The sequence below is a fragment of the Chamaea fasciata genome, unplaced genomic scaffold (assembly GCF_029207755.1).
Source record: "Chamaea fasciata isolate MVZ Bird 193981 ecotype frontalis unplaced genomic scaffold, bChaFas1.0.hap1 SCAF_5, whole genome shotgun sequence".
Taxonomy (NCBI): Eukaryota; Metazoa; Chordata; class Aves; order Passeriformes; family Sylviidae; genus Chamaea; species Chamaea fasciata.
The window spans coordinates 63,332,119-63,358,934 of NW_027094090.1; the positions used below are offsets into that span (position 1 = coordinate 63,332,119).

The 26,816-nt window shown below is 45.5% G+C and overlaps 1 protein-coding gene across 14 annotated transcripts in view; it reads right to left on the reverse strand.

Annotated features, from left to right (window-relative positions):
• The window catches only part of RBFOX2 (RNA binding fox-1 homolog 2), a 171,299-nt gene that overhangs the window by 68,808 nt on the left and 75,675 nt on the right, over positions 1–26,816 (reverse strand). The window contains exon 1 of one of the 14 annotated variants that reach the window (XM_066184023.1): positions 22,037–22,151. The exons of 11 other annotated variants lie outside the window; for them this stretch is intronic. In XM_066184023.1, coding sequence (XP_066040120.1) covers positions 22,037–22,081 — 45 coding nt within the window. In that variant the 5' untranslated portion in view covers positions 22,082–22,151. Of the gene's footprint in view, positions 1–17,488; positions 17,592–22,036; positions 22,152–26,816 lie in introns of those variants that run through there. 2 more of the 14 variants (XM_066184024.1, XM_066184025.1) reach the window with 2 other exon arrangements.

Consider the following 26,816-nt stretch of genomic DNA (forward strand, 5'->3'; position numbering starts at 1 on the left):
CCATTGCATGACTACGGATCCTCTCTCAGGGAAGCAGCAGAAACCAGAGGCCAGGGGTGGGGAAGGAATGGGTAACTGCTTTTCAGGAGAGGTCCCTGGGCACTATGTGATACTTTAGATGGCACAGAGGACCTGCCTGTGCTGGCTCTCTGCCTTACTCCGGACAGCTAACCAGTGGTTCCCAGTGCTCCTTAGAAAAAGAAGGGCTACAGGATATGGAAATATAACAGGGAAGAAAATACCACCTGGTCGCATGGTATTTCTTGACCAGGCTGGCAAGATAAGAGTCACAGTTACTGTCTCCTCAGTTAATTCTGCCATCAGGTTGCTCACTTCAAACAGCTTTGTTTCAAGGGAGAGGGTAACCCTCCAGCTGACATATTTTAGAAAACCAGTATCTGCTTCTCCAACCCCAATCAAGGACCTAACTGGACATAAAAGCAATTTTTCATGACATCTCTGCTCTGCAAATGGACTATTGCTCTGCATCTGCAAGTACATCACCGAATTCTCACAGAGTGTGGAGAGTTATACCTCAAGAATTCAGATGGCTTTCCTGAATGTTTAAATCCTCATGAAGCTCACTCAGCCCCTTAGAAAGATTTGTATCTACTTCAGTGACAAGGATTTCTCAAAGCCCTCGCTATGTGACACAGCTACCTGGAACAGAGTCTTCCAGATCTCTCTGTATTTCCAGTGCTAGAACAGCACTGGAAACATAGAGAGAAAATCACTATAGTGATTTTGAAGATCACTTTTCATATCAGGCTTTCCTGTCCTTCTCTCCCCTGCTGTGAAGGCAATGAGCTGAAGGAAGTACTGAACTGTGCAGAGGGGCTACTCTGAGCTGACTTGGCTCCTGGAGGAAGGACAAACCTCAAAACCCTGTCAGGCAGCTTCACTTATACTGGCCCCTTCAATTCCCCAGATTTCAGTGGAGAGCAGGGAAGTCTTCCCACCTGCCAGCACTAACTCCAGCATCACACAGGAAAAAAAAGCAGCCCTGACTCTGCTGCCAGAGCAGGAGGAAGAAGGGAGAAAGCACCGGGAAGGGGAGAACACATCTGGAATCAATTGGAGAGCGCTGAATGCCTTGGAAAGAACTGCAGAGCTGGCAGAAACCATAGCAAGGAGCCGCATGTTCGGACGTGACTGAAGCAAAGGTGGAGAACGAGACGCATGCAGCATACTTAAACACAAAACCAGAGCTCCTCTTGAAGCTCTGGGGTTTTTTTCATGCAAGCAGCTAAACGTCTCAGACCTGTCATATTTTCATTGCCACTGGCCTATCATCGGTACACTCAGAATTCAGTACAGAAGACGGGAGATGAGATGAGGCAAACAGGACCCATCTGTGACTCGAGTACCAGGACTCAGTCACACAGCAACATTATTTCAAGCTGCTCACAGGGTGCAGGGTGGAGGAAGTCTGTGACTGACTTGGCACACGTTTAAGCACAGAAATTTGACGGTTTAAAAACACAGATTTCTTCCCACAGTTACTTTCCATTCCAGCATTCTCCTATCTCTTGCTAGTCATTTGTTCCAAATGTAGCTTTCCATTTTCAAAGAAGCCTCCACTGTGTCCTGGAAAGCAGAGGTTCTGGAAAGGAGCAGAGTCATAGAGAAGCAACTCACTAGTCCTGCAGCGTGGTACAGAGAGTGACTACAGCTTTCAGGTATATTACCAACCTGAGGGTGTGGGAAGCATCGCTACTTGGGTATGTGGCCTTAGCCAGATGAACAATAAGGTATATGATTCAATATGCAAATTTTAAAAATGGAATTAAAAATTCAAAAGGGAACATGAAAGAGCTACAGAAATGACCCCAAGATTGGAAAAAGCCACATGGCTGCACACTGAAAATCTTGAAAAGCCCAATTTATTTTGCTCATCATTAAAAAAAAAGACAACTGATTATTTTATTAAAATATATTAATTATGAGGAAAATAAAGTAGATGCTAATCATATTTAATCTAATTTAAAAAGTAATCAAGAAAACCAATAGCCAAAAGCTGAGTCTAATAAATTCAGCTCTGGTAAAAGACTCCATTTCATTTTGTTTACTGATTTCTAAATGACAGTCATTAAGTCAGCCAGTGAGAAAGACACAGTCTTTTCCATCTTTTCCTGTCTTTGTGCTGAAAACATTATGTCATCCAAAACAGAGGTACCTGAGTGAGACATAATGGACTACAGCGCAGGTATAGCCAGAAAAGAATCTAAAGCCAGACCTATAGGACAATATCCTGGAAAGCTAACAAGAGCTGGTGGAAGTCAATGCACATAAATTAAAGCTGATTAAACGAAGCAGCATACACCCTTATAAGCATAATGACCTTACCTCATGGAGAGGAACAAGCTATTGAAAAGTATAGGTGCAGTTTTGTGTACCACCTAATATGACAAACTCCCAACCAGCCCCAGAATCGGGGGCTGCACTTCCCCTCCCCGGCTGTTGTGACATCCAGTCACGCCACAGCCACTGCCAGAAAATTAATCCAAACAATAGTCATCTGTTTGGACATAAACTCAATTGTCCCGCTTTATATCTGCTTAAGCACAATGCCCAAAGTGGTGAGAAGGCTGAGCATATGGCCAGGGCACAGAGACGAGGGGGACTGCTCTTCTCACAGCAGCCCACAGATAAGCGCAACATTAAGCGCAACTTCGAAATGCACCTGAAAGCCACTTCATTGCAGAACAAGAGGCTGCATGGACATTTAGCATACGCTATTGCCACTACCTACTTCACTTGTACTTAACTTATAGGGCATCCCCACGTAAGCCAGCATAAAGCTGATTCGTACACAGTGAACTTGTCAAGTATCTCAGAAAAGATTTTCCCATTGTTACAAAATCCTTTTAAAGCCTCTTTTTCCCAGGCCTTCCAGCTAATGTATGTTTACCACATTCCTGCTGTAACCACAAACCAGTATAGACTTCTTCCCTGCATAAGTCACCTGCACTGCTCATAGGTAAAGCTCGAGGTCAGCAGCACATCTGACCACCTTTCAAGTGCCTCTTCCTGGGCTGGGTATCACTAAAGCAGCTCCTGCAGCCCCCACACTCAGCAGCACCATTGGAAACATGTTGCTCTCCCTTGCCACCACCATGTCAATGCTCTGGGACACATAAAGCATGTGCTGGTTTAACAGTAGCAACTTGCAAAATATTCACATTAAACTACTGCATACCATTGGCAGTCCTACTTTTAAACTGCTCTATTTTACTGAAGCTAAATCAATAAACCTTAAAAGCTAAATTGATAGAAGAGCATCTCATGTCAGGGCATGTCTGTCAGCATCTGCAGCTCCCTTAATATATTACTGCATGAGTTCCTGAGAAGTTTACCCCTCCATAATTCTCAGCATATCCCCACCTTCCCACAGCCAAGTGCATTAAAGGTCCTCTTTCTTCCTCCCTCCTTGCACACCTACAAGAAAGACAAAAACACAGACTATGCAAAACTTAAACCCTTTTAAGCCAGTCGGTTTGCCCTTCTGTACATCCCCTTTCACACTCACAGTGTCAGGCTAAACAAAGCCACTCACTCCAGGATACAGGCCTGAAAAAAAAAAAAAGCATTAGCATCCGGCAACCAAGAGCAGCACCCCAGCATATGAGCCTGAGAGCAAATACAAGTCTCTGGCACAAAGAGGAAACACTGGGACATATGCCTGAGTGCTCCTGTCAATCTTGCAGTGGGGGAATGCCCGATTATTTTTTTTTATACATATATTTTTATCATATTACTGAAAGGAAATGCCAGGGACTGCTGTGGCCCTTGTCCCTTGAGGCTCCACTGCTGCCATCAGGCTGCACTGCCTTTGCAGCAATGAATATTTAAACAGGGCAATAAATATTTCAAAGCACATTCATCCCAATAAGAAGTCTACTACCATAAGACAGATGAGACAACCACACAGGGCCAGGGCCCGCTCCTTGTTCTGCCCCTCTGGCTCCCACACAGCCTGCCCTTCCCTGGCTCCACTTTCCTCCAGCCCTCAACAGGCACCTGACAACCTCAAATATTCATGAACACAGCTCCGGTTACTTTCCAAACAAGCAAAAACACCTGTGAAAAAAGTAACAAGGTGCTCTGCTTTCCACAGAGGTGCAGAACACAGTTAGCTCATGCTTTACTTTCACCTCTCCTGGGGCTTCTGCCTCTTGGGTGCTCATCCTCAGGAAGAAAATAATTTGCTTGAAAGCCCCACAGGGTCTTAAATCTTTTAATACTGCACATTAAAAGACAAAAAAGCCTAAGATCACCAAACCCAAAGCTCAACCAGCACCTGGTCAAGAAACAGTATGTGACAATCTGTCTTTACTCCCCACAGCTCCCTCCCTTAATTTCAGCAGTGCATTTATTCAGGCATTTCTTGGGTGTGAGCAGCTTCACTGGCCTCTCAGTGGGATGCTAACAGATGTACACAGCTTGGCCAGCACTGGCAGAAATAAAATCAGCTAGAAATCAAGTTTAGGACGTAACAGAAAACCCATTCATTTACTCAGCTATCACCTGCTTGTCACTCATGTACTGGGGGCTATTATGACTCTGACAGTGATAAAAGCTTGGGGTTTTTAAGTAGGACTTTAGCTATGCTCTCACCTCTAAACTTCTTGGATTTTAAAGATAATTTCAGGGGGTAACTAATACTCTGCAGAAAATCGAAATCATATATAAAGACATTTATTCAGGATGAAATTTACAGGGTGATGAAACCTGCAACCAGACTCAGAAATTATCTTTTGTAGCAGCTTGCACTGCATATCTACCTGGATTCAAAAGACCTAAGATATTTGCTGCTCACAGAGTATATGGAGAAGGCTTCAGAGAACAAATACACCTACTCTGAGTGAAAGGAAGCCAAAAAGACACCTTCACAAACAGCAGCCAAAGGGTTATCCTGAATGACAGACACAAGTTAGTCTGCTCTGGCTAAGTGAGCTGCACCATGGCATCTCCTTTCCAGGTAAAAGCTTTAATTAAGAGTATACAGAAAGAGAGTAATCTCTGCCTTTACTGGCACCCACAGACCATTGTTTAAAAGATGATGGTAACTAAACCGTAATCACAACGTCTCACATGCTGTCAAAGGTGCCTCTTGGACTGCATTAGAAGACACTCTTCATACCTGGATCCTGGCCCATCTCAAGGTACAAGCTGGGCACCAAATGGCTCAGGCCTGTCAATGGCTAGGGCACAGCAGGGAGCATGCAAGGGTATGCGACAATTCAGCAAGGTCTGCAGATGCAGTCTTGGATTAAACTGCTTAATTCCCCTGCAGTCTCATTTCAGCTGCTTTTAGACCTTGGAAGGAGAACAGCCAGGTCTTTGCTATGCACAGGAAGGGCCCTGCAGCACACTCAGAGTGAGTTTTCTACTGCAAAGCAGAGCTCCTGCTATTTCCTCCCTGGTCCTCATATAGCCAAGGGAACAGTCCAATGCATCCCCCAAGTGCTGGACAGCCTTCTTGGGATGGCCAGTTTCATATTAACAAAATTCTCTCCCATCCTCCTGCTCTGTGGCACGAAATGGCTCCAAAGTGAAATATTGAACCATCAAAGAGCAAAACCTCTTTCCAGACAGCATTTCAAGGAAGAGCACCTGCCTATTGAATAGGTAGATCAATTGCCTGCCCCCACCCTCTGTCCCCTCTGCTCCTTAAAGAGCAGCAGCATCCATCCCTTGGTCAAGACTGGCCATCAGCCGCACCACCAAAAAGATGCTGTTTACATTAAAAGCGTAAAACAGCAGTTACAGCAGTGTAATTCAGAGACTGACAACAATCCTGCTGCTTTGCCAGCGGTGAGTCCTGGGATTTTACATCTCTGCTTCTAACTACCACGCCAGCTGTCCTTCATATATCACTGAAACTAAAGGATCCAATCAGAAGTCAGATGCAACGTGGCCCAAAAAACATCCTGTACTTTCCTATCTTATTAAAAGACCTCATACACAGAGAAAGGAAAATATCTTGGAAGATGAGCAATTACCTCACCAAGTAATTTAGACCAGGAGCCACCATTTTACAGCAGACATGAAAATAATGAGCACTCCTCTGCTGACTGTGCAGCTCCGTGTTATTCCCATGATGCGTTGCATACCCAGCAGCATGTTAACATGGAAAAAAAACAGCATCTGATCCCATGAAAGAATAAAAAAAATACATTTTTGATACCATACAAAAAGTGTTAGAAAGGAAAACAACATTTAATTCCATGGCTCCTGAGGACCTCTCATGACTCAGAGAATAAATGCAAACAGATGAAAAAGTTAATTTGGATCATATCAGCTTCACTGGCATGCAAAGGACTGAGCAGGCACCCTGGGGAGAGGGAGGGAAAGATTTGCCATAGATCAGGTTACTATCACTGACAGCTGACCTAAAACACCACGAGATTTGACCAGACTCTACCCTATCTTCTAACTTTCAAAGGCGCTACCACCTCTTTTAAGAGATACAATGTGCAAAACATGTAACACTGAGGTGAGGGAGGAAGGAGATCCTGTAGCACAAGTATGTAAGTGGTCCAGACGATAATCCTCAACCTATTAAGAACTAGCCCAATTAACTAAAACCAGAAGAAAGCAGAAGTGATTTGTTCTTTTTAAGATGTAGAATTTTCAATGCAAAGCAATGAGGACATAAGGAACCAGAATAATTTCTCCGCAGTCTGCAGCTACTGCATGGAATAGACAGACACGCAGTTGCTTTGTCCTACAAAGATGCTCTTTGAAAATAGATTCCTGTCTGCAACCCAACACACTAAGTTTGGGAATTCAGAGACCCAGCTTGCTGTATGGGCTCCACGGTCCAGCCCCTAGATGGGCCAGCACAGCCCACAGACATCACTGACAAACCTGAGAAATGCTCTTCAGCATGAGACATCAACACTTGGTTCTAACTCTACCTCATTTGATGGGATCTGAACTTCCCATCATTACAAACTGAGCTTCATTTCTGTCCTATTAAATTTTTAGATAGTGTTTACGTTCAAAAGTGACCAACAATAGCATGAGTAGTAGCCCACAGCAGCCAATACATTGTTAACAGAAGTGTCCTTGATTATCAGGCCTTCAACATCCACAAGATGATTCACAGGAAGACTAATAGATCTGAAAAACTTCCTTTAAACTCTTTACGATGAAAATTGCTCTTTTACTTTCTCTTGCATGTCTAGGACATAAAGCCTTTTCAGTATCACAGTACTTGGCACAACAGGGCACAAGGACCACCTCTATTTTTACAGCCATGGTTGACCACAAAGGAAAAGGTTTTGTGCTCTGCTTCTGCTGGGTACCACCAACATCACACCTAATCAACAGACTCATCTCCATGCACTTCTGCAAGAGTTAACTTCTAACACAGCTGACCTCACATGAGGGCACAGGAGCAGCTCACATAGGCACAGTAATTCCCTGGCGGAAATTTGGGACAGACACAGCTGAAGGCAATTCCCGAACCACTTCACAGCTGAATTCTTGAAGATGTCCCTGCTCATTTCAGAGGAGTTGAACTAGATAACCTTTAAAGATCCCTTCCAACCCAAATCATTCTATGATTTTAAGGTTTTATGATTGGCTACAGGAACACTCTTCTGCTAGGATTGTCTGAATAGCAGCCAGGAGGCTCATCACAACCCTGCATTTAAGCCATGTCAATCAAACGTGGTTCTTTCCTGCCACCAGATTCTTTTCTCCTAGATTTAGGCCAAAGTCGATCTCAATAATTGTAGAGTGACACACAGAGACTCACAGCTAACCTAGAGGCCTACTACACTTTTGAAAGCCACTACAGCCCTCCACAAATGCCCTAGAAGCATGAAATTTATCTTCCTCTATGCTCCTCCAAAACATTAGGAAATTCCTATTACTCAGTTCTAGCTATTCTTCTCTGTGTTACAAATAACACAGCTCAAAGTTTCCTACCCACACACAGGAAAAAAAGGCCATTGGCTTTCTATACACTTCTGCTTTAAGCAGAGGCCTGGCTGGGAGATGTGTTCTTGGCCATGTCAGCTGCCAAGCATGACCCCAAGCCACTCATCAGGCAGGGAGGCTTGGAGCCGGCAGGTAGCAGGACCAGGCAGGAAAGGATCTGAACACGCTCAGAGACGCTTGGGTCTGGAGCCTTCAGTGCAGCTTTCTCTTGACTTCTGTGCAACACTGGCAGTAACTCCTGCAGCTCACTGTCAAAATCAATTAAGAGTACTCCTAGCAAAAAACAAAAAAATGTTCCTGAGAAATCACAGTTGAGCTGAAAGGGACAATAAAGTCACCATCTTTCTCACTTCCTCACAGCAGGGCTTGTTAGAAGACCTTCATTTTGTCTAGGGCCTAAGTCACCATTGGGTTGCTCAAAGCTACAATTTCAGACTTGATGGAGAACATGGATCATGGATCTTTAATCTGCTTAAACCCAATTTAGATTCATCTTATTGAATAAGACAAAGTATTCAGAAGTCTCACTTTCTGATGAAGCACTGAGATCTCCACAGTATTTTTCCACCCTCCAGAAATCCATGTTCCCAGATAAATTCACTCTCACACCCTTTGCAGCATTTTGATCAAAAGAGGCTTTGAAGACCTAGTGTCCCTCAGAAAAATTCTCGTAGGATGAAGGTTTGCAACTGGCTTTGGATGACCTAAATTCTTTCTGCCACCAAGAGAGTCAGCCCCGCCTTGACTACACCACCTCGTCAGTCACACAGTGTATTCACAGTCTGTCACCCATGTCCCTGTGAAGGATACATGGAGCAAGGAACTGTCCAAAGTTCTCACCACAGCCTTCAGTCACCACCTTCCTCATTCCTCTATCTCACCACACTACACTCTTCACCACAGATCGGCTCCAACACACAGTCTACTGCAACTCCGAAAAAGTATTAACACCTCCCCAACCAAACTCACATGAAAGGGACTCCTAGAACTACTTTTCATCCCTTTCCCACTGCTTCAAGACAGAATGCTTCATCCTGGAATGCAGCGGAAACAGACCTGAGAAAGGATCTGCAATACTAACACATTAACATTAAACAGCATCACACACAAAGAAAAGCAAAAGGGAAACTTCAAGGAAATGAATCTGCATTAAATATTTGAGCACTAAGCAAAGCTAACACAGCACAATGTCTTATGGTCAACTAACAGTCAACAAATTGACAAATTCACTAATTTTACCCAATTAACATGCTGTTCCTCCTATACCTCCTGATTCAGGCTGGAAGGATCCTTTTTATGTTTAGACAGATTTAAAACTATGCCTGTTGAAACTGAAGTCCTTTCCCTTGCTGCCCTATTTATCTCAACCACATTTTATAAGGGACAGGAAGGGACATGCATTGAAAAACAAGCCTTTCCTACTCCTGCTCTCTAATATTCCTAAGTACTTTGCATAATTGTTCAGTTTTGATAACCTCCTTTCATATGATGCCATACCAAAAATGAGAAAAGCTACAAAGAACAACAAATCAAATTAATGGTTTCATTCTTCACAGAGGGTACACTAGACAAAAGAGGACTAGTACTATCTAAGAAATCCAAACCCCTCTCCAAGGCATTTTTAAATCAATCTTTTAAAGTAATTTAAAGCAGGTTTTGCGATTAAGACTGGAGGGAGAGCATAGGCCTAGATAAAGAGCTTCAGTGAGACCTGATAGGTGAATGATGGTCTATGCACTGCGTAGGTCAAACTCTGATTATCTACATCTTGGCTAATCAAAAGCAATTATCTGAAAGTCAAATATGCCCTCCAAGTTAGATAACTCATGGAGACCAGGACTTATACACAGCACACAGAAATCCTAAACTCCACAGGACCACAACTGCAGAAACTATGAATTTTAAGCAGGATAACCAGAGGACAGTTCAGAGGGTTTTAACCATACTCAAGACTTCCAGCCTGAGGGCAGACTTCAGAAGCTACAAAGATTACCCTTGCAATTACTTGGACATTTTTGGTGTATCCATGCACCCTCAGATTACAGGCTACTTGGAGTGCAATTCCAGTTAGGTATTTAGAGACAACCCAGGGTAAAAATCTCCATTACAGGCAGAGCTGGTAGAGCCAGGCTGGCTACTTCCCACTGCAGGACCCACTTTTCAGTTGCTAAAATTCCAAGATACCATTCAAATTGAATTTTTTTCATGCTATCTGTAATTGATTTTGGAGTAAGCCATAGCAATCCAACCCGAGAAAAAAGCAGGGGGAATATTTTGTCTTGTTTATGATTAAGGAAGGAGGAAACCGCCACACACACTTTGAAAAGTCTAAGAGAACAACTTACTTAACAGAAAAATTTGCATTTCAGGAATCTATATTTAGTCACCAAGATCTGACCAACATTATAACAAAAGTATGGAAAATTAGAGTGCCTGCCTTACATTTAATCAACTAAATCTCTCAGTAAAGCTACATGCAATGGTCAAAAAAGGCTAAAAGATAAAAAAGAAAGAAGTAACAGTATGCAAAACCTGCCAAAAAGGAAAGAACCGATCCATTCTTTATATTCTTCACAGAAAAAACAAATGGTGGCAACAAGCTTTGTGTTAGACACTAGGAAAGACTTAGCAATGCTCAGAAAGGCCAGCAGTGGAATTACAAATGCTTTTAAGGCAGGTTACTCACCATCAGGAATGGTTTAGATATTGTTTATTCTAACAGGAAAGAGAGATGTTCTTTAGGGCAGCTGGCAGTGCCACTTGCACCCCATTTTTCTGTGACTTCATGCTCTCATTTGGAGATCATCCACACCTTCACAGGGGATACTAGCCATGTCAGATCTAGGTCTGGAGATCACTGACAGGAGGGAAATGATCCATCTCCAGTACTTTGCACCATCTCCTTTGCAGGGATGATGTAACATCAAGGAGCAGTTACCCATCTCAAATCCAAAAATACCAAGAAAAAAAATCCTGTAAGTACAGCAGGAGAAAACTAAATTGAGACAAGAAGCCTGAGCACTATCAGTACAGGGAGCTACAGGGAGCAAAGAGATAGAACAGACAAGTATGACTGCAGTAGGAGCAGAAAAGGTAGACTAAATGAGGAATGAAGGGAGTGGGTGGAGAGTTAAAAAAGCCTATGACAAGGAGACTGTAGTGAGGACAGGGAGGAAGAGGAGCAAAGAATAAGCAGCTCTAAAACTCAGCTGAGAAGGAACTGAAGTGATCATGGTAAAGTAGTAGTCTGCCAAAACAGGAGAGCACATAACTGGAGAGGAATGGAGACTGGGAGAGTATGGATATGGTATGGCTTGTAGGGGACAAGCTACTGACCAGGGATCATGCGGAGAGAGTGAGAAGAAGAAGCAGCATCCATCCATCCATCCTCCAGTGATGGAGGGCAGAGGTGAGACAGGAGAGGTCACACAGGGAAGGAAGAGTGGGGAAAATGTGCATACTAGTGTACACCCCCAAAGCCTAAACCAGAGCCTAGTAATGCAAAACATCACCATTCCTCTGCTGTCAGCAATATACAAAACCAAGTAGCAAACACTGATCTAGCTGGCCTGCACAGAAAATGACAGCTAATTACATAGTCAGTCAAAGTGGCAGAGGTCTGTGGGTTGTATCTGGGATGGCCAACTCTGCCACTGATAACTTGCGGGGGTCATCACAGTGCCACATACACTGAAGCTGATGGAGATGGGTAGAAGGCTGTCTGTTTTTTTCTTTTCTTTCTCGTGGAAAAAAAAAATAGCATAGAAACATGATTAAAGCGTATCATTAATAGCCACAGAAATAAAGAGAACAAATGAAGGTTTCTTTCCTGACTTAAAACACAGAAATGCCCTGGAATTGAAATGCCTCCCAATTACCATCTTCATCACTCTCAGTTCAGTTTAAGAATAGTATTGCTTAATGAACAGTTTTGCAAAGAAAAAAAAGATCAGGTACTAGGCAAAGCACATTGTTCAACAGTATTTGTCCCATTTTCTTTTATGCAGGGAAAATACACTATTTTTTCCAAAAGCTTCCAGTTGAGCATTAATCGCTCTGGCTTCTATGAACCCTACAAAACCAGCCTATACATGTCCTGCCCTCACTGGACACAGCATAGCCTCCAACATCCCAGTAAAAAAACATCCTATAGAGCAGAGGATCGTAAGTGACTCTACAGGAGCATACCAAAATACTTTTGGTAGGAAAACTAACATTTCTCTACTCTGATTCCAGGGAACATGTCTGATAGAAAGAATACTGACTACATCCTTTTAAACAGTATTTGTGAGAAGACTGAGGCAAATTAACCATCTCCTCCCTGGTACTCAAACCTCCAAGGAATGCCTGCTAGTGAAGTCTGTGACTCTGCAAATGGGAGGTACGTACATTAAGGAACTCATTGCAAAAGGGCAGCCAATTGCACACACCATTTGCTGGAAATGGATCTAAAACAGGAACATGGAGCATTTTACCCGAAGCAGTCAGTAAGACCAGAATCCACGTCTAAAAAACATCACACAGAGAGACACCCATTGCAGACCCCTTTTGCACTGGTGTTAGATTTTTATAGTAGAAGGCTGGTCAATACTAATTAAATGCAATGGAGTCATCATGAATTAATAACCTAGAGGGAAAGGTGTTGCTGGTTTTAAGGGCCTCCCTCCTTTGCAACCTTGAACTTCTGTAATTTTTGGTAGCTTACTAAAACCTCTTCACTGATCTAGATACTCCATACATTACTAGTTCTTAAAATACAATTAAAACTGTATGTTAAATTTACACAGCCTTGGCAATCAAATATCACAGCAAACTTAGGCATCCTCATTTCTCAATTCCCGGGGATAACCACCTAGTCACCTGCAGAAGAAATGCACCAGGGACCAGCGAGGTTATTTCTAGGACAGGGACTCAAGGAAATGGCAGTGCCGTATCAAGTTGCTTTTCTCCATCCTGCCTAAGAAACACTGAATACAGCTTCTGCCATCCCAAGGCAGCTCTACAAGCACCTGCAGTGGTTCACTTCTACTCCAATGCATCTCAAAGTGCTCAGCACAGGGGGCAAAGAGAAAAAGACTAAAAAAACCTCACCCGGTTCTGATTGGCCCCACTGATTTTTAGGCCCTTAAGAGTAAGCCCTTCTCAACCAGCAATTAAATCTCCAAGTACAACAACAGTTACAGACACAACCCATAGCCCCACCTCAAGCAACTATGTCCTAATATCAGGGAAAATGAGATGCAGATTAATCTTTGCATTCCCAGGGGATAGTCTCCTGGAAAAAGTGACCGGACAGGATTTCTTTCACACGAACCTCTGATGCCGACATGGTGTCTTGCAGCACTAAGGAGAAGTCCTATGATATACAGTAGGAGGCAATGAAAAGCTAAGGGATAGGCACATATACCATGTAAACAAGCACCATTCCTGGAGCAGCAAAGAAGGGGGAAGAGCAGAAGTCCATGGACAGAGAAGAGAGCAATTCCCTTCAGACAGCTCATGCAAGCTTGCAAGATAACACCAAAGCAAGGAGCAAGCAGAAAGGACAACTGGACTGAAAGGAAAGGGACATGCAATCCTCAAAGCAGGGAAAAGGGACAGGGTAATAATAGTAGCTCCTAAGAGAAGTTCAAGAGGAAAAAAGAGGGCCTTCTACCACACACAGCTAAAACTTTTCTTTCTTAATTCTTTCTTTTAAGGGAGCAGGGGAATCCCGCAGCATCCAGCTTGCCTGGAGGGGAAGAGAACCTAAAGCAGTCGTACGGGGACGGGAAGGGGAAGGGGGAGGCGGTTCTGGGACTCAGTCTCCCCTGCAGACAGTTCAAACAAAGGAGTCTCCTGTAATGGGATGCATTGTACATTTTTAGCTAGCACAAGGTGGCGGTCCTGACAGGGCACCCCATCTCCTGTCTCCCCCCTCCAACTACACACCCCTGCATGATCCCAACATGGAACACAAAGATCTGTTTTATCACACCATTACTGTAATGGGAGGTAGAGAAAGGAAAAGGGAATGAGGCAGGGGAAGAAAAGGAGACAGAGCGGCCTTTAATGAGTCAGCCACTACTCTGATTTAAATAAGATCTCCATTTAAGGAGCACTGCAATTGTTGGGTTTTCTTAATTTAAAAAAACAAATCACTGACTGAGCAAGCAACTTTTGGCTGCACAAGTTGTCACACATCTACACACACGGTCTGGGAGGGAAAGGGTTATAGAAGGGGGAAGGGAAAGGGAAGAAAACCTCTGGAAAAAATGAGACTGCTTGCTGGTTCATTTTAACAAGGACATAAATTAGTCTCAAAGCCACAAACGCCATCACCTCCCCGAGCCCTGGGCAGAGTGTAGCAAGTCAAACACGTGCCAAGATAAACGGCGCTGGCTGGAGCCTCCAAGGGGTGCTGGGGGGGACAAGAGGGGGCATGCTGGGAGGCAGGGCAGCAAAGATGCTTCAAATGGTGCCACAAAATGGAGACTAGTGATCCAACAGCTGCACAAAAGCAGACTTCTGATGTTTCTGCTTGCACCCACATCAAAAGCTGGGAACTCAAGACAGATAAAGAAGGAAAACGGGGTGCTGAGGTCAGAAAATAGCAGTTCTGTAAGGTCTGGCTTTAATTACCACAAGCAGCCCTTCCTCCTCCTCCTCCTATCTTGGAAGAAGGCCCGCCAGCGGGCAGCAGCCCAGGTGAAAGGTTCCATTGCTGAGAGCACTGAGAGCAGGGAGGGGAGCAGACAATGGCGGGGGGGGGGGGGGGTTGGATTCATTACAAAGGCACGCACACACACACTCAGCGCTGCCGGCTGCCACATGGACTGGGGGGGACCCCCTTAAGGAGGCGGCAGCTCCCTCCCCACTCTCTGAGATGCTCGACACCTTCCCCCTCTCCCAGCCCTGATGGGAAACAGATTTGGAGGAAAACGCCAGCAAGGCACTGGGCTGTCCAAGAAAGGGAGGGCTTTGTGCTCCACACAAGCCAGCAACCTCACCATGCACCACACAGAGAAAAAGCCTTTTAGCATATAATTCCCATCCACAGAAGACTCTCTCTTTTATCTGAAATTAGTACATAATGTACTGGGCCTCGTTTAACACTCATTTTCACTGATTTAGGATTAAGGGGGATAAGGCTCAGGTACTTTCTGTTAATGAATCTGAGCTCTTACTCTCATTAGCAATTTTTGTTTCCTCTTTTTCAAGCACGTTTCTACCTCCCAGCATCTCCCATTTCTTTCCATCGCTGTTTCTAGTCTTGTCACTCCACACATTCATATTTATTCTGTTCTATCAGCTTGTCATGCCTATACAGAAGCTCATCTCCGAGGAAGACAGCAGGCTTGCTCCCAACAATACAAGAGAACTCAGACCAGGTAGGCAATGTTTCCTAGAGACTGAACTAAAGGGAGCAAGACTGTAGCAATGCTGAATTCATACACTGGCAATTACCAGCTTAAAATACCAAAAATATTTACTTTTCATAAATGAAACAGAGCCCCAAGGAAGTAAGTTCAGAGGTTTAAGTAATGGTGCTCCACTGCTTTAAATAACACTGCAGAATAACGTGGTTGAGGATATTGTCTTGAATGTGCCACGCTCCTCCAGCCCTACACTTGGCCAAACCTCCAGTGAAGTACGACTAAGGACCAGCCTAGCAGCCAAATGAGCCCCCTGAGAGAAGGCAGCACCGTGCTAGAATTGAATTCACCTGTGCTGTCTTCCTCAACTCTGCATACAAGGGCTATCCATCGCTCATCTGGATCCCCAACCGACACACAGTCCGAGTTCTCCTCTCCTACTGTTTTTTTAATATGCATCTTCTCCAGCATCTCAGCATGTAAATATACAATACAAATCCTGAAAACCTATACTAAATAGTACACACTCTTAAGATAATCATAATTCAAGGTCAAACAATACAGTAACGCACAGTCTTGATACGTCCTTCCCCAGATCAATAAATTAAGAGCTCCTGTGGAAGACAGATTTCCTTGGAGTCTATTAGGATATCCTAAACCTTTAAATGAGTTTATATCCTCCTCTGTTTCAGCCAGCACTCCAGTAGAATCTCGTCCTTCCCAGCTCTGCACATCCCCAAGCCAACAGGCTCGTGCTCCAGGGTGCTTGGTCCCAGACCCACACAGGAAACACACACTTGGTCCTGGCAACCCAGGCACCTCTCTGCACCACATAGGCATGGGGCCCGAGCATGACGGCTGTGGCTGAGAGCACATTGCAACGCAAGGCTGTGCAGAGCAACAACTCTCCAAAATGTGCACACATCAACCTGCAGCTTAGGGGCACACACCTCTTTCTGACCAGGCACACTCTGAGCACACAGCAAAACACAAAAGGACCCTGACTGCAGAGACACAGCTTTCCAGCACCACTTGCTAAACTAAATATAGGTACAGAAAGCCCCACAAGATTTCTGCAGAGCTCTTCTGTCTCAAAACAGAAAGCCTTGGTCCAGATAAAAATGAATCTGTAATGGAAGGGACTAAATAGCAGAAGCAGAAGGTGGGGCTTGGGATCCTGGGAAGATACCTCTAGAGTGGACAGAGACCTATTTTTCAGTCACTGACAATCAGAGCAAGATGAGAGAGGGAAAGGGTCAAAGTGGGTGTCACTTCTCACAGCAGATTCATTCTGAGTTAGGCGCCAGGGGAAGAGCTGCCCTTTGCAGTGGGACATGCAGGATCTCAGCAGCAGCTAGTGAAGGGGGCTTGAGTCAGGGCTAAGGAAAGCCAAAAAGGCAGTATGCATCCACTCTATAGACCTGCAAAGCTTTACAGAAAAAAAGCACTTGTGAAACCCAGATTTGAAGAGAAAAGTTCTTTCTGAGAGCCCCTTCCTCCATCCCCTTTGGGAATATCCCCCAAAGGTTTCCAGCTCTGCAAGGCACTGCGGGGACATTATATAATGCCTAACTCCAAACGCTTCCAGCTCCACGATGCCGTTCTCCTACTCCTCCCTTCTTTCGCCCGCTCCCTCCGGTGGCGAGTTGCATATGCCAATGCCAGGGGAAGAAAAAAAAAAAATTGAAAATCCAAAAGCATACAGTAGCCTTAAAAGGCGAGCACTGTCCGACGAAAACCCCTTGCGGTGGATGCGCGATGGCCCTGGCAGCTGGGCGCGCTCCTCAGGAAACGTCAGCCGCTTTCCCCCGGGAAGACACGGGCAGCCCCACGCCTACAGCTACCTACAAGGGCTTCCCGGCCCCGCGGTGACCGCCAGCCGGATGGAGAAGCGGCGGGGAAGACGTCCACCTTCGGGATCGGCCGGTCAAAGGCGGGTTTAGCCTAACTCGAAGCAGGGGCAACCCGTGTCCGTCGCGCAGCGCTCTCTCTAGAGAGCACTGCGAGGTTGCTCCGGGCAGGCGGACCGCAGGAATCCCTTCCCCAAAGCTCCCACCGCGGGCGTCCGGCGAGGCAGGGCTCCCTCCCGCTCCGCTCCCCACCGCTCCGGGCACTCCGCTCCCCGCCCAGACAAAGCCGGGCAGGCAGCCGCCGGAGCCCGGCCCGCCCGCCACCCTTACCTGAGTTACCATTTTCTTTTTCTCCATAAACCAAAATGGGGGAGGCCGGCCGCACGGGAGAGGGAAAATTTTAAAAAAAAAAAAAAAAAAGAAAAAAAAAAAAAAAAAAAAAAAAAAAGAGAGAGAAAAAAAATGAAACGAAATAAAAAAGCAGCAGCCCCGTGGAGGCGTGCGGCGGCGGGTGCCTGCGCTGCCTCGCCGGCGCGGTGCTCCCCGAGCCCTTTTTCCTCTCTTTCTTCTCCCGTGTTCCTCCCCTTCTTCCCCCTCCCTCCCCCCCTGCTGCCCCCCCCCCCCCGGCTCAGCCAGATGGCTGCGGGAAGCGCCGCCCCGAATGCCGAAGGTAATTAATGCGAGCCGGGGCCGCCCCCGCCGCGCCCGGCCTCGCCCCGCCCGGCTGGGCTGGGCACGGCCCGGCCACCCCCCGCCCCAGCGAGGCGCTCCCTCGCCTGCCCGCCGGGACTCCCCACTGCTCCCCGGGAACTAGGAGGCTCAGCAAAGGCGCAAACGCGAGCTGGAAACAAAAGCGAAGGTGGCCCCGTGCAGCGCCGGTCCCGGTCGGCAGAACCTCACGGCCGGCCCGAGCTCCTCCGTACCTACCATTCCCAGCGCCCCAAGCCTCCCCCGCCCGGACCTCAGCAGGCGGGAGAAAGCATCTCCCGGCTGGAGGATGCTGGAGAGATAGCTGTCAGTTTTGCACAGACCTCCCTCCTGCCACAAAAGGGAGAACTCGTGGGTTACACGGTGTGTTGGCTGAACCGGAAGCAGTATCCGTGCTAGCATCTGCATTTCTAGCATCATAAAACCTGGAGACTGCTGGACTCCTTCCCAGCTCTCTTTTTTCCTTCCCATTTATCTTCAGCAAGCATCTGGCCCTGAGCACCTGAGCACGCCACGGTTGACAGCATCTGTTCTCTCAGCGACCCAGTAAAACAGAGTGATACACTGCTACCCCATTTGCCAGACAGGATCTGAGATGCTCTGATTGATTTTTCCCAACATTGCACCCATGGAAACCCATGGACAGGGCTGAGCACAGGTCTGCCAGTCCCACAGTTAGACAAGAACACTGTACTGATGCTTCAGTGCTCACAATGCAGAGATAAAACCAGCTCAGGCAAGTTGTGCTTCTGATGTATCTCTTCTTGACACCTAGTACTCAAGAGACTCCCCAGGCTTTAGGCAGCAGAGAAGTCGAATTACAGCACAGGAACACCTTGCTTCCCCACGTGTTCTTTGCATGAATATGCCCAGTTATAATTTACATTAAAAAAAAAAAATGCAAACAAAACCAACCAAACAACAAGCCCAGTGGTTTTGCTTCATGGGCTTCTGCTACATCACTACTCTCCAGGCAGCCCATGCTGACCCACAATGCTTATTAGTTTCCCAATTTCACTGACTGTAAACTGACCTCTGGCTCCCACCCTTCTTCCTTTCCTTCCCTTGCCCTTTCTCTCCTCATTCAGCAGGCCAGCAGGAGCACGTGTCACAAGCCAGTCCCTCCTCTGCTGTGAAAAGCAGGAGACCAAGAAACCAGAAGCCCTTACATGCCACCAGTGCATGGAGGCAGAGAGCCATGGGCCAGCTGCCCAACACAACCAAACCATGGTGTGGGATCCTCTGGGAGGGAGCCAGCCTCCATGGCTGCAGCCCACAGGCCTCTGAGGCAGTCCACGTTTTTCTGTGTTATCTCATCCCCTCTGATAACTTGCAAGTTACAATACTAGATATTTAAATGCAATGTTGCAAAACCAGGGAAAGTAGTGGATTTGGTGTCGTCCCCCCCCCATTACAAACCTGAGATTCTGGAGCACAGTTCTAGGTCAAGTGTAAATTCCATTTAAAAGCAGCAAAAAAACACAGTGACCTCCTTAAACCTTTGACATCACAAAGCACCAGGTTTCAGCATGGTGCATCTCATTCACCAGACCTCTGCAAATCACTCAGGATATCTCCTTATTCTCTCCACTTAGGTACCTTAACTGTTGCGTTCACTCAGTCTGTGCCATGACGTAGCATCTTCTTGTCCCAGATCGAGGGCTGTAGCAGACCTTCCGGACATCTTTCCACTACTGTTAACCACAATAGCACCATTACTACTCCATTTTGGCCTTCACCTGAGGAACCTCCAGAAATACTTGCCATCAGAAAGAGTTTCCTAAGGAAAATGAGGTGCCCAACCATGCACTGAATCTTTCCTTGCATTGCCTCCCACCACCCAGTTGGTAGATCTGCTTTGCTCATGTGCCAACAGAGTGGGAATTCCCTCCAGTGTGATCTACTGCTGGTCTCCCTCTTTCATCTCCATTGTGGGCCAGAAAGCATCTCCTCTCCCACACTTGGACTATATCCACCTTTGCTCCTGTTGAGCAAGAGAAAAGACCCAATTTTCAGTGGATGTGCTCAGGCAACAAAAACCCACAAGACTACAAGTGATACCACTGCTGCAAAACCAGGTGAAATAAACATCTGATACAGTTTATAAAGCTTAAAACATACCATGAAAAATATGACCTGAGGTGGCAACACTTGAGATCTTTGTTGTCTCCGGTTCTACTGGAGCCCCGGAACAACAACCGATAACGAACAAGGCCTACAAAACATTGGTGAATCTGTGCAACTCATCTTTCCTCACTGAGGGATGGGGGTTCAGATGTTGTGTCATGGCCACGCAGAATAATTTGGTGGACCTCCACTTAGCTTCTCCTATGTGAGAATCATGGAACCACTCCTGAATTTACCATCACAGTTTGCCACCGTCTCCTAAGCAAAACCAAAACCCAAACCCAAACTGCAGATCTTGCTGCTGAAAAGAACAGAGAAGCACAAGCAGAGCTGAAGGCTGGAAGCCTGAAGAACACATAGCTCAGAGCCATGAGATCACCCCTTCCTACTTACCGAATTTATTCAAAAAGCAATGTATTCAGAACAGCTCTAGGTGACGATACTTATGAGTTCTTACAATTTCTCATGCATCACGGGCACATACGCATCAAAACTTTGTTACTGTGCCATAGAAGTAGCGTTTGGGCAAATTTAACTAGTCTGTCTTGGCAGTGCCAAGGCACAGCTGGTATTTCTCATCATGCCAGGCAAAGCTCCTTGCTCCCACCTGAGCATGTCTGTGACACTTTTATATCCTCTTCTGCGTTCGCACGATGGTTTCTGGTTAGCTTTAGCTCCTACCATTCAAATCCTAATGGAAAAGAAGCTGGAGAAGGCTGTTTATGCAGCAGGTCAAAGGACAAGGCCACTGAAATCACACTGATGAGAGCACAGATGAAGAACTAACCTCTAGATTGACTAAGCAGTCTTCATGTACATTCTTAAATGCTTGGGTTTTGTTTGGGTATTTGTTTTTTGGGGTTTTTTTGTGGTTTTGTTTGGGTTGGTTTTTTTTGTTTTTGTTTTTTGGGGTTTTTTTGTTATGCTATTTACCACCCTTTGCTGCTAAGGGTAGAAAGCAAGCATAGCCTCCAATTTTAACATCCCCATTACCTGCATTTCTGCGCTGGCTCAAGTTTAGATGGAGCAAACCTGCCAGCTGGACCAAGGCCAGAGGGAAGAAAAAAAGAGTTTCAAGTGCAAAGAACCAATTTATCAGGAACAAATCTTAACAACCAAAAGACACACTTTTGCTGGTGGATTCTATTCATGTGGGTAATAAAACTCCCGATACAAGGTAACCTAACAAAATACTATTTAGTGGCTATCTGATGTATCTCACCGTAGATAATCTTGAACTGCTAGTCTACATTTCACATTTTCTGGATAAACTTGGTGCCTGTAAGGACATGAAGTGCTGACACTGAATAGCCAAGGACTGCCTAGAGAACATCATCTTTCACTTGGCTCCAAAAGTATTTGAGCCTGACCCACACAGCCTCTGTCTTCTCCAAGACTCCACACACTGGGCCAACAAATCTCACGTGTACTCCAAATATAGCCCCCTCCCCCAGCAGAGGCTGCAACACAGGCTTCATCCAGCCCCGAACACTGCTCTCAAACCCACCCGTTCCCTTCACCCTACACATCCTCTCTGGACCTCCAAAAGCAATAACGTGACAAATGAGATTTTGTCAGAGGTTTTGTGGGTGATTTTGGAGGAGGGAAGAGGAGAATAGGTGAGGAGCTGCTCTGGGTGGCTGAGCATCCCTGTGGCAGGCTGCAGTCACACATACAAGTCACATGTGCCCCGACAACGCAGTAAGACACGCAACAACACACAAGTTTGCAGAGCACAGCACTGCTGTCAGTTCAACCCCCCCTAAAAACAAACAAACAAATGATCAAAGAAAAAGGCCAGAAATGCAAACCAAAATACACAAGTCTCAAACAAGACAAATCTTGGGAGTTAAAAAGTACCAAATGGTACTGTTCTGGTGGAGGAGCTTCAAAGTCCTCTTCAGAGTCTCTGGGCAGAGGCCTGGGACACAAGAAGACCAGCTTGGAAGCAATGTCCTTCTACAAAACCAGCATGTAAGTGCCAGTTTTGTCCAAACAACAGAGAGCAAAACTCTTTAAAGTTGCCACTATCCGTTTGCTTACCTGGACGACTGGGTATTGGTAATCCATACAATACACACCATACATAGCCAAAGATCCTCCAGCTAAAGGCCAAATGGACACAGGACTGGAAGCTTCAAATCCGAGTCTCCGTCTTTCAGCCTTGTGGGAAGGACTCTGGCAGCCCTGCGCAGTGCTTGGCTCAGGCCTCTGGGGCCACTCAGGTTGACACTAGCTCAGCTGAAAATAAAAAGGAGCTGCCTGGCTCGGCACAGCTCAGCCTCTCTCTTCTGGGATCCAGCAAGGCAGCACTCAACCATAGGCAGCACAGGCTCCTAAAATTAGAAATCCTCTACTGAAAACAGCCCTGCAAGCTTCGACTGAGGAGTGTCCTGCAATTCCCGGGCAGCAAAGAGAACAACTGCCAGGAAGAGGGGGACACAAGATCTTCACAGCCACTGCTGCCAGGGATGGGAGGAAGCAAACAACATTTAGGACCTGAAAAGAGCATATGTTCTGGGCTCTAGGTGCGTCAGAGGGAACACTCCCAATCCAGGACAGGGAAAAACATATGGGGCTGTTCCTCCCCCACCACCATACCCTTCTTGCTGTCCTCTGCAGGGACAGGTGCTGGGATTAGCATAGTAAAACCCTTTGGTGTCAGGGAAGGAGGGAGGGAGAGAGGAGAAGCCACACTGATATCTCAAACTGAAGGGATCTCTTTCACAAGGGAGTGTGTGCCCGTATCGTTTAACGCTTCTCCCTCCCTCCCCAGCTGAAGCAAGCAGGGACAGCTGCCGGAACCGGGGCTGGCGGGGGGAGCAGGGCCCTGGAATGGCCCCCACTGCCCCAGCCTTGGGTCGGTGGGTTGTCCCCCTCAGCTGTTCCAGTGAAACTGGGGGCGGTGAGTGGGATTAACTCTGTCACATGGGACGGTGAGCAGCAGGGAGAAGGGGGCAAGGCTGGGCAGGGCCAGTTGTTGTGCCCATTTTAGGAAGCCCATCCTCCTCATTCTCAGGGAGGAATGTGCTCCCTGACCGACAGGGACAAATGGGGAGCTGCTGGGCCAGCAGGTTCACCCCAGCAGCCCCACATGCCGGGCCTGTTACCAGACATCCGAGAGTTCACCGCTGATTCTTAAAAGATACACCACAGCCAGGGGGTGCACCAAGGGGGCCTGACCTCCCATAACAAATTGCACGAGGTTTCACCTATCAGTAGAAAAAACCACACCAGGTTGACACTGGACGAAACCTGGGTTTTCAAAGAGTTAACAGCCCAAGCCCACAAGATTCCCACCTTCCTCCAAAGGATAGCAGGGATAAAACCCCTCCCTCCGAGGTTTCAAAAATAAACATGCTACAGCGATCAAACCCAAGAAGGGCTAGCCAAATTTCCCCCCCCCACACACCATTTTAAATGCATAAAGTCAGGGGGGGTTTGCATTTCTAATATTTAACTTTCCTGCAATGCTGCTGTGCACCACTAAACAGCTTCCTCAGCCTAGCTCTAGGGCAGCTGCCCTTCTATCGTCACTCATAATTTCCTCCCCCTCAGAAAGAGTTAAACTTGAGATTTACTTTCCTCCAAGAGGTTAAATATGTGGATCATTATCTAGCACAATTTGCATTTGAGAACCTGTCATTCAGGTAAGGGGTGCCTAATCCACAGCCCTCTGACCCACTCAGCCCAGCAGGACAGCTCTTGGCTCATCTTCTGCTGCCACTGCCCTTTCTTTCTGAGAGCCTTGGAAAAGGACAGCTATGAGCTGGGTGAGTGGTTATAGCAGCTGTTGCCCACTCTCATCATCTTTCCTACGGTCACAGGGCCGCTCCTTCCTTACAAAAGGAGCATGACCAATTTGGGGAGTATAAAGCATGACATTTTCTACATTTTAAATAAATAAATAAATAAATAAATAAAAGTTTCTATAGCTGTTGTTTCTGTGTGAAGATTTGCACAGAGTGAGAAATTAGTTGCCCATAAATGGGAAAGCAGCTATGCTTCTAGATCTCTTCACTGGCAAAAAAGGATGAGGCGCCCACAACGAACTTCTATCTCCTTCTGCCCTTGGCCAACTTTTTTCACCCCAAACAGACCCAAAACAGTTTTCTGGAGCTCACCATTACACGTCTTCCTCCTCACTATTATGCCCCCACCTAACCAGAGGGCTTTTTGGCTACCTCTCAGCATTCCCTGCATGCCCTGCCGGGGGGCACAGATAGAATCTGGTTTCCTCTGAACGACCAATACTTTTTTTTATTTCCTTCTCTTTTCTGTAACTACATGTTCAAAAAGTGCCTGCCCTTCATTCTTTTGCACAGCTCATTACTATGCACTCAAGCAATTTAGTATCTCCAATAAAATCTTTTCATGAAAAGGCATTAATTTATACAAACCCAGTCTTTTCCACAGCCTGTTTTTGCTACTTCATATTACTGCCCCAGGTTTTAAAACCAAATCCCTAACTAAGTTAAAAACCTTACATTTATTTCACAATCCAATTCTTGTCATTTCCAACCAGGCCTCAAGGGAATAAAACATTTCCAAATCCTAGTGCAGATATCTTCCTATCTGTAAGTACCCATCAAATGGGCAAAACAAAAGGAAGGGGAGCATCACCTAAGCTCCTCTGCTGTTTTAACTACAGATCCAATAAAACTGCCATGCTTTTAAGTGTTTGATGCAAACTTAAATATCGTGACTTAACCAGCATTAAGATATTTGGATGATACCTTGGCAAGAAAGCTTTGCACTTCCTGTGTCCCTCAGGCAATTAAGTGACAAAAGCTAGTTTTTAACTCATATGTGCCAAGATGGACACAGCAGGACTTTACTGACCAGTAATAAACAACTGGATTTTCTGCAAGATTGGCCACAAGGGCTGGTTTACTACTACACACTGATTTGCAACAAATATTAGTCAAATATATGATGGCACCACACTCCATAATTCTGTTTGGAGATAACAGTCCAACTACATTACCATGCAACCTACTATGCCCATGCATTTCCAGTAACACAAGTTAGGTAACTGTCATAAAATCATAACCTTGTTCCTTCAGGTGCTTACATGTATGAATAATTTTAAATTTACAGAAATATGAAGACTGGAGAAGATCTCCTAACACAGAATCAGATCAACTGCTATCATCACCTTAACTTTTCATAAAATTTATCACATTCTATCTTAGGGCTGGGTTTTACAGCTACACTGTCCCAGCTAAAGGCTGCTCTAGAATATCTGGGATCTGTGTTCTCCAGCTTAATGCTATTCCTGAGCAATTTCTGTCTTTCTTTTGCTCTTTTGCCAGTACTGTCCTATGGCTTAGCCATATTTTCTCTTTCCCTTACAATTAACCTTTCTCATGTATTCCCTCTCTGACCATCCAAACAAGCAGCTGTTCCAGTCTTCTGTCACATGGCAGGCTAGCTATTCCCCAACCTCCAGAAGCATGTTCTTGCACCTGATATAGCCGGTGGTCATCTTTATTTTTAAAGACATCACCCAGAACAACATCAGTTCTGTTTCACAATTCCAGCACTAAAGTGCATTTTCTCTAGTCTCATTAGTACTTTCCTCTGTAGCACCACATCAGATGCTGTAGAACCTGTCTACAGTAAGAGACGTCATCCCTTTATGTAAAACACATATTATCAAGGTAAGAAAATTGGTTATCTTAAAAATAGACAGGCTGATAAGGTACAACCCAGTTTTAATGGATTTGTGTTGCCTTTTATCGCATTTTTTTTATTTGTATCCAAGCCTTTAATTGATATTTGTGTGTCAGCATGCAGCTGAGGTTAGGTCTCTATTTACTCAGATCATTCCCCACCAGCAGCAGGTCTATTCCACCCCCTATTCTCCAAACATATGAAAACACTTCTATTTGATAGATTAAAACTTCTATCAGATCTGCAACTGCATGAACCAGTTCTTTCACTCCCAGGAATAGGCACCTCCCTTCCTCAGGCAACCCTGCTTCCCAGCCCAGCCTACCTGCACTAACTACCTGCACAAGGGTCCTTGAAACGTCCAGTGTGGTTGCTTCTATGGTGGGTTCACGTCCACTACCAATACTGCCCTTGCTCCCAAGATCAACTCTACTTAAAACAACAAAGACTTCTTCAATGGTGTGACCACAAGAGCATCCTCATTAACTACCCTATCCTCAACACTAAGTGGCCCCACCTCCTCCCTTCTCTCTAACTGTATTTTGAGAAACTGTCACCCATTTCCTTAGCAACATTTTAAAGGTTTAATTCAGCCTGATTTTTGGCAGTTCTTATTTCATCCCTACTGATTTTAAAGGCGCAGCAATCTCTGCTGATAATTTCTCTTTTGTAAATTTGTAAATTTACTTCTCTTTCACCTAATAGCCTTTATAAGGTTAGGCTAAAGTTTCTTCTTCTCAGAGGATTTTCCCCTTTACATATACCATCACTAATTTGTATCCAAAGTGCCTAAAAGAAAAAAATTTAAAAAAAAATCCCAACCAATAAAAAAAGCCCACCAACCCCAAACCACACCATTCTACATTGAGGGCTGCACTGGCTTAATTAAATACATTGCTTCATGTATCAAAGCTTATATCATGATCATCTCTTCCAAAAGAGGGGAGATGGAGGCTCCTAAACAGTTCGTTTTTCTGTAACAGTCATAGTACCAATAATCCAGTCACTGTGTCAACAACAGGTGATGATGTTACAATGACAAAATCTTTTTATCTGATGATTACTAGCAGCATTTGTTCTCCAAGCTGTATCTGTGAAATTAAAGTTTCTCATACCAATATTTATCTCTCTAATAGTATTGGGAATA